The sequence below is a fragment of the Lemur catta genome, chromosome 12 (assembly GCF_020740605.2).
Source record: "Lemur catta isolate mLemCat1 chromosome 12, mLemCat1.pri, whole genome shotgun sequence".
Lineage (NCBI taxonomy): Eukaryota > Metazoa > Chordata > Mammalia > Primates > Lemuridae > Lemur > Lemur catta.
This window is the reverse complement of record NC_059139.1, coordinates 46,276,537-46,288,601: the sequence shown is the minus strand read 5'-3', so window position 1 is coordinate 46,288,601 and position 12,065 is coordinate 46,276,537. Positions and strand designations below refer to the sequence as shown.

Sequence of the window (12,065 nt, the reverse complement as noted above, 5' to 3'; positions counted from 1 at the left end):
CCCCATGTTCCCTATGGTGGTTTAAACCTGAGCATCACCTCTGATTACCCTACAATCTGGTAAGGCTGGATTATTCTAAAACCATGGCAGTAGATACAATTCCAATACCTCATGGCCCCAATCAGTATATAAAAGACTTATCAGAGATACACCAAATAGGTAATTTCCTTCCATTTGTCTTGTTACCATGGAGGGTAAAAATAGAAATGCTTCCTAGGGGTTACAGATAACGATGCTTTGACAACTAAAGGCTACATGTATAAAGAGGTCTTTTTCTTCTTGCTAGCTATCAACTAGCAAATACTGATTCTTTTGCCTTATTGAACATACAAACTCATATGGAACCTTCCTTGTTTGTGTATCAGTATGTTTTATTTTTAGGCTGTTGGGGAGAGGCAGTACTCATCTTGGCTTTTCAAAGTGCAATTTTTTTTTGCCCAAACATGTAGAATCTTTAATAAACATCCGCAATTTTCCTGCTGGGCAGTTTGCATTAATATTTTTAAGATCCAAGGGGCTATTTCTTTTCCAATAGCATCTTTTCTCCACCTTGACATTTTAACAGTTATGGTTTTAAAAATAAATAAAATTGTCTAGTTTTACAGTGCCCAAAGTGTTCAGGCTGGAGATGTGATACTGTTTTCTTTGCCGACTGTGCCTGCATTCCCAGAACTCGCTGCAAAAATGGCATTCAAGACTGTGCTGATTGGAGTGATGAAAACTTATGTGAATAGAAGACTTTTTTAATCATTGTTTCGGAAAAGCTGAAAACTGTTATTGGCTGCCTTAACAATTCTCTCAAAAAAGTAACATATGTATATGTGTGTATCTTACTGGGGAGGCAAAGGGAGAGAAGAACTACTGACAAACATGAATAGCATTAATGGAGAAATTAGTAAAAACTTTAGTTACCTTCAGCTCATTTCTGAATGTTTCCAAATTTTATTAATAGAATGTAGCTTTCTGCCCAGTGCACACATGGTTATTATGGGGATGACATAAGTGTACTCTAGCTCAATTATTTCAACAAATAAAGGGTACTAATCCTAACAGCCCTCAGATCAAAATGATGTCTACCTCTTCATTAGTGTAGCCTTGGTTCAGATCCAGCTGAAAACTAGTTTGGTCCAGAGCTAGTTTTAAAAGTACTGAACAACAGCCAAAAGAATCAACCGGATCAGAATCTTCTGCTCCTCTAGTCTGCCAGGGCCTAAAATTCTTTCCAGGATGTAGTGAGCTCAAAAGAGCAGACCTGGGCTTCAATTATCATCCTTCCACTTAAGGGGCTGTGTGACCCGAGACAAGTAATTTCACCACTTGAAGATAGTTTTATCTGTACAATAAGGCTCTTTTGGGGGGTTATAAGTAAGAAGACATAAAACAAGTGGTAACATGCTTTTAAGACATAATAGCAGCTATAGGGATTGAAGACAAAGACAATTGCAAGGATATGGTAGATCGTATTATTGTTCAAAAATATCTGCTCCCTCACTCTGAGGGAGGATTATGCTTCCCCAATCCCATGGCTGTCAGACTTGACTATGTATGTTACTTGCTCTGGCTGATGAACTTTGATCATTAATAATGTGCATCACTTCCCAGCATAAATTTGAAGAGCCAGTTGGTTGTCTGCCATCTTTTCCCGGCCATGAGACTGGCAATCTTCCAATTAGAGGCTGCTACTGGAGTAAAGTGGAGCTTAGCCATAGGCATACACAGACACCAAGTATGACAAACAATCCTTTGTAGGAACTAAAATTTTTGGTCATTTGTAAATGTAGCATAACCCTATCTTGATATTGAAGAGATTACAAAAACCTTTCCTATTAATCCATAACCACCAAGGCAAACAATGGGAAGGAGTAACAATTTTAGAGATTGTCGGGAAAAGGTGGCTAAGTACAGTTGTAACAGGCTTAACCTTAGCCAGCATGTGTACAATAAGAAAGTTGCACTGGGACAGGCCTGCCTGGAAATCTACTGCTCTTCTTGTTTAGCCTCTTTCCTGTAGATCTAGGTCAAAGAATTGGAAAGATATTCAAATAGTGGCATTCCCCACAAACTTGTTAGCCTGTCACTGTCACTACGATAGCTATTGGGATGAAAAGGCTTCTAATCATGCTTCTCAAAGCACAGCCAGTGGACCTGCAGCCACAGCACCACCTGGGAGCTCATCAGTAACCCGCATCCTCAGCTCCCACTCCACTGCCCTCCAGCTCAACCATTCCACTTGCTTCCGTCAGGGTCAGTCGTGTGTAAGAAGTGACATTTGTAACAGCCTAAGAGGCAGCATATGACCTACCATATTCTCTGCCAGGAAGCTGGGAGTGTCCCAGATGGGGATTGCCCATCACTGTGGGACCTGTGGGACTGTGAATACGCAGTACAGCCCGCACCAACCTGACCCACAACAGTCTGGGAATGTGCACTTAGTTTTTGTAGCTGTTAACCACCGAGACTTCAGGATCTTTGTTACTATAGCAGCATACTGCAACAGGACTGATATTTTCTTTCCTTTGAATAATACAATGTAAACATGCAAATACTGTTTGCACAGCACTTCATTTTGGTACAGTTTAGTGACTTTTAGATACAGTTGTGTACTACTTTAAAAAGGTACTTGGCAAATTGCTATAAAAATGTAAAATGAATTCTTGTTGCAAATAGAAAACAATTTTCTTCCTCAATGGCCTTGGTACAGATTATACAATTATTTTAATTGCAATTTGTAAACTTTTTAAAAGTAACCCTATGGCAAGGGAGTTTTCTGGGGTGACAGAACTGTTTAGTAACCTGGTTATGATGGCAGTTACATTTTAAAATTCTTACAACTGTATACATACACTCAATTTTACTGTATGTTAACAAAAAAAGGTAACCCTATTTGTGTTAACATTTAAGAAAAAGACAAAGTGACCCAGGAGCCATTCCCACTACAACAGTATTTTTTTTTTCCAAGATACCTTATAGAATATCCCACAAGAAGGGATCTGGAGATAAACCACTTTCACTTTTTTGAAGTTCTAAACCTCAGGTTACATCTACAAAATGGAGTTACTAGTTCCTACACCTCATACTGAGGAATAAATGAGATAAAACTGCGGTAATACAAACAAGGCACTTAACATATGCTTACAATATAGACAGCAACAGAAGAAAATGCCCCTGTTCACCCATTAAGGAATACTCTATTCTCATAATGTATTTACACCCACTACAAAACCACGGAAGCCCTGAGGATTCCTGAACGAAAGTTGTCAAACATGAGAACTTCACAGCACCTATGTTACACTATATTGTGATTTTAAATCTTTAATCAAATTTCAAAGGTTACATTGCCATGATTAGCTTTCTAGAAACAACTTTGTCTACCGTGCACAGGTGTAAATGAAATAAAAAATAAAACTGTATACTACGCAAAGAACTTTATTAACCTTTTTTTCAAACTTTATTCCCAGGCTTCTTCAGCTTAATTAGCTGCAAAGAATGAACTGTGTATAAGCAAAAACTGAAAAGAGCTGCAGTGTCCAAGGGGCTTGGGCTTAAAAATATTAGAGATCTAGATTTTATCAGATCCATAAACAAAACAATTTTAAAAAGCAGTCATAATATAAAATAGCAGCTCCCAATAACTTCTTCAAGTTTTATCTTCTTCAGAAGTTGACTCAATTCAGTTTGCCTCATTCTTGGAAGCTTCATCAAAATTCTCCACAAGATCTAGGGGAAAAAAAGGTAGAAATTCTAAGAAAGAAGCCAAATCTTCAAGTAATTAAAAGATCTTAAAAGGAGATGAAGGAAGAACAGTAATTTACCAATGATAAAAACACTGTGTCTAAAGAATACACACACACACACACACACCTGCTCACCATTCCCACTGCACTACAAGAATTAAACAATATAGTACACTGGTCAATATGGGGGAGGAGAACCAAAGAATACCATGACACACAATGCTGACATTTTCCTAGGTTCCTAAGGATACCTGCCTAAGCAAAGTGGAAATGTTTGAGTCTACTGATACTCCTACCCAATAAATATTTGTCTTACAACAAAGTAAGTTATCCAATAATGGAGGGGTAAGTGAAAAATGTCTCATGATTGCCAAAGGAGTTATTCTGCTACAGATTTTAGAATGGTTACATCCCAAGATACCTGAACAACTTCTCCACACCTTCTCTTAAATTCATGAATTTCAAAGTAGGAAACAAGGGTCATTAGTGACCTGTAGGTAGTTATATTTAGGCTGCAATATACATACTTATATGCACCACCACGCCCGGCTAATTTTTTCTATATATATTTTAGTTGGCCAAATAATTTCTTTCTATTTTTAGTAGAGATGGGGTCTCTCTCTTGCTCAGGCTGGTCTCGAACTCCTGACCTCAAGCGATCCACCCACCTCGGCCTCCCAGAGTGCTAGGATTACAGGCGCGAGCCACCGCGCCCGGCCTCAATATATATAATTTAAGGTTAGATATCTACACATCCTTAGGATCCCAAACAGACATAAGCCAAGTCTATAAACATAACTTCCAGTTAAACAGCACTGCATCACTTTTCTAATTGAGGTCCATGCCCCCCTTTAACTTATACTCAAACTGCTCCCCCACACCTCCCCAGCAGCTTTTCCTGTAAAGATTCTTGATTCTCCCTTGCTAAGATTCTTTAGGCTAACCACAAGTGAAGGTTCCTACCTGGAACTTCATCATCATCATCCTCTCCAGTAGCAAGTGGTGCTTTTCCATCCACAGCTATGAAAGGGAAATATAAATGTCACTCACATATTTGTCTAAGTTTTCAATAAACATCAGACAAAAGAACAGATGAAATGCTAAGTATTGGTACAACTTATATTCATTATGACAAGTGACATGTGGGATTTTATCTATAATACTATCACATAACGTGATATTCTGTTGTCTACGAATGGGTTAAAATACTAGGAATGGCCAACAAGCCAAATTCCATTCCCATCCTTTCAATTCCTCTAGCCCACTATAGGCCCTGGGGTACTGAGTTTAAGAGCAGCAGGGAGCCCTTGGGTGCAGGTAAAATCTACACACTAAATTATGGTAAGACTTATTTTGGGAGACAAATGAAGAGGCCATTTTTCCAACTATTCTTTTGTTTGTGCGTGGCATGAGGGAGATACTCAACATTTACTGAAATGAAAATGATAATAAACTTAAAGTGAGTGGTAAGCATCTACTTTCCTTTATTACACTCAAACGTGAACTACACATGAGAATATGTACTAGTTTCATACAGGCATCAGAGGGATACTTCAAAGGCCTACTTCAGCTCTGAACACCTAAGATAGTCTAGAACCTAGTATACATCAACATGACAATAAAAATACAAATTGAGGCAGAGTGAGTCAACACCTAGAAAAACTTGATTATAAATAATAAACCATACAGTAAATCTCTGATATGCTCCTGTATTCTCATTCTTTAAAATTTTAAGCAGTGGACCTAAGCATAAGCTGTCACACCCCCAGATATACACCTATTCAACTCTGCTGTTTTCTGCCCTGAACAAAATCCCTATCATATTGTAATTAAAAACACCAGAATATTGGCAGGCCACATCTTAAAAATTATTGGTGATACTGATTGTATATATACAACTGAAAAACTTTGGTAATTTATACTAATATATCTTTTAATCAATTCTAAACAATAAAGTAATTATCAGTCAGCGAAGTCCAAAATTGACATTTTAATCATTTCTAGCTAATAAAGTAAAAAATTTTCAAGTCTCTGACCCACAGTAGAAAAATAAATTCCACTAAACCAACTACAAGGATCACAGCAAACTAGGTAAATTATTGTAAACATCAAGAACAATTGCTTAAAATCAGTTAAAAATTTGTTATTATTAAAATACATTTTAAAATACACTTAAATACATTTTAAAATCTACATTTCCAAGTTTAAAGATATGCATATCCACTATGAGCCCTTCAACTATAGAAATCTGCTGCTACATGAGTAACCCCCCAGTTAACCCACTCCCAGGAAACTCACATTGTTTGGGCAGAGCTTCAGCCAGTCTCCTTAAACTAGTCAGACTGTCTGCACCAAGCTGGTTTAAGATGCTGGGTAGCATTTCTGTCAGCTGCTTTGTCTCAGCATGGCCCGTAATGGTGAAAGTGTTTGCTGCCAGAGATGCCTGAACTTTAGGGTTGTTAAAGTGGATCACTGTTCCTTGGTTTGTAAACATATTCACCTATAAAGAAAAAAAAACTAAATTTGCAACATTGATCAAAGTCTCTTTAAAACCAAATACGCTTTATTAAACAAAAACTGAAGTCTGACTAAATCTTGCCTGGAAGGGAACATGCAATCTAACAGCTTTCAGACTTGACACTCTCCCTAGTATTTGTTAATAGGGTAGAAACATGTTGTAGGGACTTTAAAAGTCTAGTGGGATATGAAATAACTTGTTGGAAGCAGAGTGAAAAATATCATTTAATGTATGAACATTAAAACTTTTTCCAGCCAAATCTTGTTTTTTTTTTTTAAGAAATAAAATTTGACACTTACCTCTTCAATACCAGAGATATTGTTTACTCCTAATTTCTTTAAGGAGAACTGAAGTTTTTTATCATCTGCTGTAGCTGTTCTATGAACCACCTTCTTCTTTCTGCGAGCAGTTCCCTTAAAGTGAAAAGCAAAGAAAACAGCACATTTATACCATAATAGACATTTTCAAATGGGAACCATTTCTCATCTTTGGCTCTGTATAAGGAAATTATAACCACAACTTTTACGCAGTGAGTAGGCAGGCTAAGGCAAAGATAGAAGCAAAAAGAGGGAAACAAAAAGAACTATCTACCAATCATTAATAACTTCTAAACTTCTAGTTCTGACAGATATAAAAGAATTGTCTTTTGAAAGTCCTACTTTTTACATAATTTGCTCTAAAAGTGATAAAAGAGGTGGCATGTGTCAACCTAAACTAAGCCTCATTTAGAAAAGCTTTATGTCTAGAATTAACAGCATTTTCTGTTTTCACATTAAAAATCAACATCCACATTAATACTCACAGGTAAGACAGAGTATGAAACATTCAAATCAGTCTGTATATAGCACCCAAGAGTAAAATCTCAAGCTCTTCCCTTAATCTACAAGGCTCCTACACCATCCAGCCTGCCCCTAATATGCCACTCTTGACCACTATCTCCTACCACTCACACACTCACCTTCAGTCAAATAAACCTCTTTACTGGTCTTTGAACAGGCCAAGCAGGCTATGATCTTAGGGGCTTTGCATATTGTTCCTCTCTTCCCCTACCATTTGCATGGCTCCCTCACTGCAGATCTCTGCTCCTCTGTCACCACATCAGAGTGGTTTTTCTCAACCATCCAATGTAAAATAGCAACCCCCACACTCACTCAATGTCCTTTTTATCCTGTTTCATTTTTCTTCATAACACTTATCATTGTAAGAGATCAAATACATTTTACTGTCTGTCTCCTCTCACTGGAAGAATGTAAACTCCTTGAGGGCTTCTATTCTGTTTACTGCTATAAGTGCACTATCTAGAACAGTCTCTGGCTCATTGAAGACACTCAGGGAAAGGCTACCCAACTACCTCACTGTCCCTCAACCTCCTTGCCATTCCTATTCATCCTTTAAAATCTTGTTCAAGTCATTACTTCTGTGTCTTTCAATAACTCTGCAACTATCAGCCCCATGCCAAATCATTCCCATCTCTATATTTTGAAAACATTTCTATTGCACTACATATATTATACTATTAAAATAGATTATTGAAAAAAAAAAGATACCTATCTCCACTGTTAGGCTTAAAGACCCCCTAGGGACTTTAAACTTCTTAAAAAAAATACTGGTTACCAACCCCTCCCCTAAAACTTTTATGAACAAAAATCGCCTCCAAGTGGTTATGTATACAACCAGTTTCCAAAGAATCCTAAGAAATTATAAGGAATTCCTAAGATTCTAAAAACAAATCCAGCACATTTTCTATAAGTTCCATACACTTCACATATATATCAATTTTTACTTAATAATTGTTATTATCAATGCTCTGATTAGATACTGATATAAAGGGCTTTTATAACATTTACCTACAAGTACCTAACACTTGCAGTTTTCTCTAACACAAAACTAACTTACCTAATTTCACATCCCAAGTAGGTTTCTTAAATAGTGTTGAAAATATTTCCATATTACAATGACTACAGAAATATTTCCTGCATTAGCTATATGTAAGTATTAAGATGTTAGGATACAAAGTTTAATCCCGTATCAGCTTTAAATATCCTAGAAAACCTCAAGACTTTCCTTTACCCTACAGTTATGTCTCTGAAAAGTTAAACCCTAATAATCAGAGTAACAACAAAAAGACTGGACAGAAGCATATTATTCAAATTAATCCTTCTGAAAGCGCACTGAAAAGAACAGTGGTTAAAAACACCAATAGAAGAATATCCAAACACTGACCCACAAAGAATATGATGAGTTTTTCTGGCACTGAAAAGCCACAGTCTGATAACATTTGTTAAAAAGGACAAGAAACATCTAATGTTGTTCATACATAGGTGTGGGTCTTGAAGACTACCAGCATCAGCCAGGGGGAAAAAAAATTCAAGATAAATTCACTGCTGGCAACGTTTAGTAAGTTAACAAAACTGCATCTTATTATTTAAGTCTAAGAGCAACTTTTGGCTATCTTACAGTAGACTCTACTTGAAGGTAAATGCTTACAAGTTGGGAAAAACTAATAGTAAGTAATAAACATGTACTATGGAAGCTTTACAAGTTTTCCCAAGTAAAGACATGATCTGTTTCAACAAGCCACCACACCTTGTTAAACAGTAGGAATGTGCCAACAATACAAAATACAACTAAGCAGACCTCTGCCTAGAGTGGACTTCTTATTTAAGTAAATTACTTAGCAATCTAAAAACCAAGTTCAAAAAAGAATCCTCTAGAAAAGAATCCATATCAACCAGGAAAAACCAATTAATCAAAAACTGATCATTTAAAAATCAGTCACTTGCATTCCCTCAGTTTTATAATACAAAGTTAGAACAGGAAATATAGCTGCTTAGGTAATATTTTCATATCTAATAGTCACTGCTCTTAAACTCCAAAATATACCTGTAAGAAAGGTATCTTTAAATATCCTTGAAAATATACAACTGCCTTAAACGGCTTTTAGTTCAGAAAACATTACAGAAAGGTCTTAATTTGTGAGAATAACTCCTAAGTTTAACAGGAGAAAATTACCAACCAATTCAGCGTTAGATTAAAAAAAAAAAAAAACAGGCACCAACTTTATACAACTTAAGCTAAAACAAGTAAACGGTATGATGCACACAATAGTCTAACTGAAATGACACATTTTTCTTACTAATTAGGAAACACTGTTGTACTTACACATCGTAACAATGAAAATACAAACATTTACATAAAAGCAGTGTTTTTAATGTGTTCCTTTCTTCTCGATTCACTACCTTCCCTCCCCCCTTTTGATACCCAACCTCCACGTCTCGCTCGCTGTCCTATACCTAACACCCGCCTCCGCCTCCCCCCCAAAATTTGCTAGCTCTGTGAATTTCCCTCGATAGGCGAAGTGACAAACCAACATCAGAAAAGCAAAAGGAGTATTTTAAGAACCCCTAAACCTTAAAAGCCCCAAACTATTAAAACTTACTTTCCCACCAATGCGCACTTGTGCCTGCAGTTTGGCGAGTTTCTCTTGATTCATGATAGTTTCTTTCATCTAGAAAGAGAGGAAATCCTCAGCAAGGAAAGGTCTAGCTCACTCTAGCATATCACACTCGTTATTTCCCAAGACACCAGTAGGAGAATAAATGTCCTACACAGGCCGAAACCTGGACCCCCAAATCCACCCCGCAAAGCTCCAAATTTCGGTTTTGAGAGAGCCCAAAGAGCACCCGCCTCTCCCACCACTCCCCCGCAGCTCCCCGCTCTTTGCAGCCCGAAACAAGGGCTCTAACCCGCACCTGGCCAGCACCCCCCACCCCGGCCCCGGCCTGGCCTGGGCCTAGCCAGGGCCTCCCCGGCCCGGCCACTCTCCGCAAGCCTCGCGGTACCTGAGGCTCCTGTCCTCGGGTTCCGCCGCGAGGTGGAGGAAGAGACGGCGTCGCCTCGCCCCCAGGGCAGCCGCCCCTGGCTCGACCTCGCCCCCGAGAGTCAGCCTGAGCGGGTGCGCCCGTCCGTCGCATCGCCTTCCTCTCCTCTGCCCTGTCCCTCCCTGTCTCGCTCCTTCCGGGAACTTCCCGCCCCCGCTCCCGTCCTCCTCCCACGCCGGCGTCCAGAGCCTTTTTGTACCTTGTCGGAGCGTAAAAGGGGCCGCGCGTGGGACTAGGGTTGGCGCTCAGAGGGTCTCGGGAAGACCAGCTGAGTTTAGGCGCACACACGCGGGGACGCAAGATGGCAGCTAGAGGGAGGCCGGAAGTGACACAACCCACTTCCTCCAAAAGTCAGGAAACGGTCTTCGCTGCGAGCTCGGCGCCTCGCCGCGCACGCGCCGGGGCGTCTGTGACGGTCCCCCGGCCCCTCCTCTCCTCATCGCGGGGCGGCCGGCTAGAAGCCCCTCGAGAGACTCGGGGTTGGGGCGCTGCAGTCTTGGAAAAGGCCAAAGAGGGGTCAGAGAGAGTGGTTCTTTGCACAGTTAGGGTTAAGTAAGTCTGCCCAGTGTCCATTGGGCCCTGATCGTCAAGTTTTTTACCCGCGTTTCCCCGGAAAGGCTTGGGGCGCCCAGTTTGTGCTTGCCTGTTAGCTGCCCTCCCCTCGCTGGATGGAGAAATGTAGACTTTCCCCCTCGGCCCGAAGAAGCCTTTAGCAAAACATTTTGTCAAAAACAATGCAGCTGATTTTGCTTTCCAAGCTTAGATGGTTTGGTAGATTGCGAGGCCCTGGTTCAGAATTTCTGGGGAGCGTGTTCAGACGCACCTCCTAGCTCCACCCCTCCAAATGCAGTTGAGTAGGAGTAGGAGTGGGACGGGGTGATTTGCATTTCAGCAAATTTAGCAGATGGCTTGCCACCTAGGCCGGTCTACGGGATTACCTTATCTTGTTTCTTTCTTTACCAGGCAGAAAGTTGACTCCTTGATAACGAATTGGCATGGATTTGACAACTAGCGATTCCGTTGAACAAACCTTACCTTTCACAACTGATTCAATCGAGGAAGAATTTGTGCCTCCTGTGTTGGGAAGAGACTAGCGTGGGTGTGAGTTAAAATTTGCTAAATGCTAAAAGCTTTGAGGCAATCTTAAAACCATTGATGTTAAAAATGGCAATTTAAATAAAAATGCTCTCTGATCAGCCTTTTTTGTGGTGGTACCAGTAAAGTGTTCTTTGCGTATTCCAAAGTGAGTCCAGAATCTTAGCTGGAGAGAATGCAATTTATAGAACATGAAAACTTGTGTAAGTGCAGACTCCTCTCCAATTAAGATCAATTATTTTTTGTTTTCGAATAGTTTTTATGTATGTTTGTTAAGGAAATAACCAGTAAGGACAGCTGTATTATTTTTCTAGGATAGTTGTAACAGTTGTTATTTTTTTAAAAAACAATGTTGCTTTATTAAATATGAGTGAAGTTTAGTACAGAAAAAGGTGTACTGTTAGGCAGTGTGGGTCACTGTCCTAATGATAAACGTCAAAATGACTGTGCCAATAGTATTCAGTGCTACAGAAATATTACAAAATATATAGAAATATTCCCCTTTTTGAAAGGAATGTGTGACTTTGTTTAGGAACATTTTTTCCATTCCTCATGTTATATAGCGAGGGTATTTGAAACTTCCTAGTCATGTGATGTTTTCTGAGGTTTTACATAAACAAGATTCTGCTTGTGTAACCTGCCACCTGACTCACGTGTTTTCAGGAAATGTTGTGGGTTATTGTTTATTTTTTCTTAGTTCTCACTTTTCTTATTCTTTTATAATTTTAAAGATTTGCACCGCGTTGAAAATCATCAAAGATTCTTAATAGTAAGAAAAGAAAATGTTGATTTTTTTTACTCCAGCTACTGCTTGTTTTGTGATTGGTCAGGAAATTC

The 12,065-nt window shown here is 39.1% G+C and overlaps 1 protein-coding gene and 1 long non-coding RNA gene across 3 annotated transcripts; one reads left to right on the top strand and one right to left on the bottom strand.

Moving 5' to 3' along the window:
• Window positions 1-3,410: 3,410 nt before the first annotated feature.
• Window positions 3,411-10,476, bottom strand: BTF3 (basic transcription factor 3). 2 transcript variants are annotated; one of them, XM_045566111.1, is made up of 6 exons: window positions 10,333-10,476; window positions 9,692-9,760; window positions 6,552-6,665; window positions 6,033-6,234; window positions 4,698-4,754; window positions 3,411-3,717 (listed from the first exon to the last, which is right to left on the bottom strand). In XM_045566111.1, exons 2-6 carry the CDS (start codon window positions 9,758-9,760, stop codon window positions 3,671-3,673), a joined length of 489 nt encoding a protein of 162 aa, XP_045422067.1. In that variant the 5' UTR covers window positions 10,333-10,476; the 3' UTR covers window positions 3,411-3,670. The 2 variants fall into 2 exon arrangements, with proteins under 2 accessions (XP_045422067.1, XP_045422068.1); XM_045566112.1 differs by lacking the exon at window positions 10,333-10,476 and adding an exon at window positions 10,095-10,245.
• On the top strand, window positions 10,465-11,331 carry LOC123648374. Its single transcript, XR_006738595.1, has 2 exons — window positions 10,465-10,685; window positions 11,097-11,331. It is a non-coding gene; the product is annotated as an uncharacterized LOC123648374 (long non-coding RNA).
• Window positions 11,332-12,065: the final 734 nt, after the last annotated feature.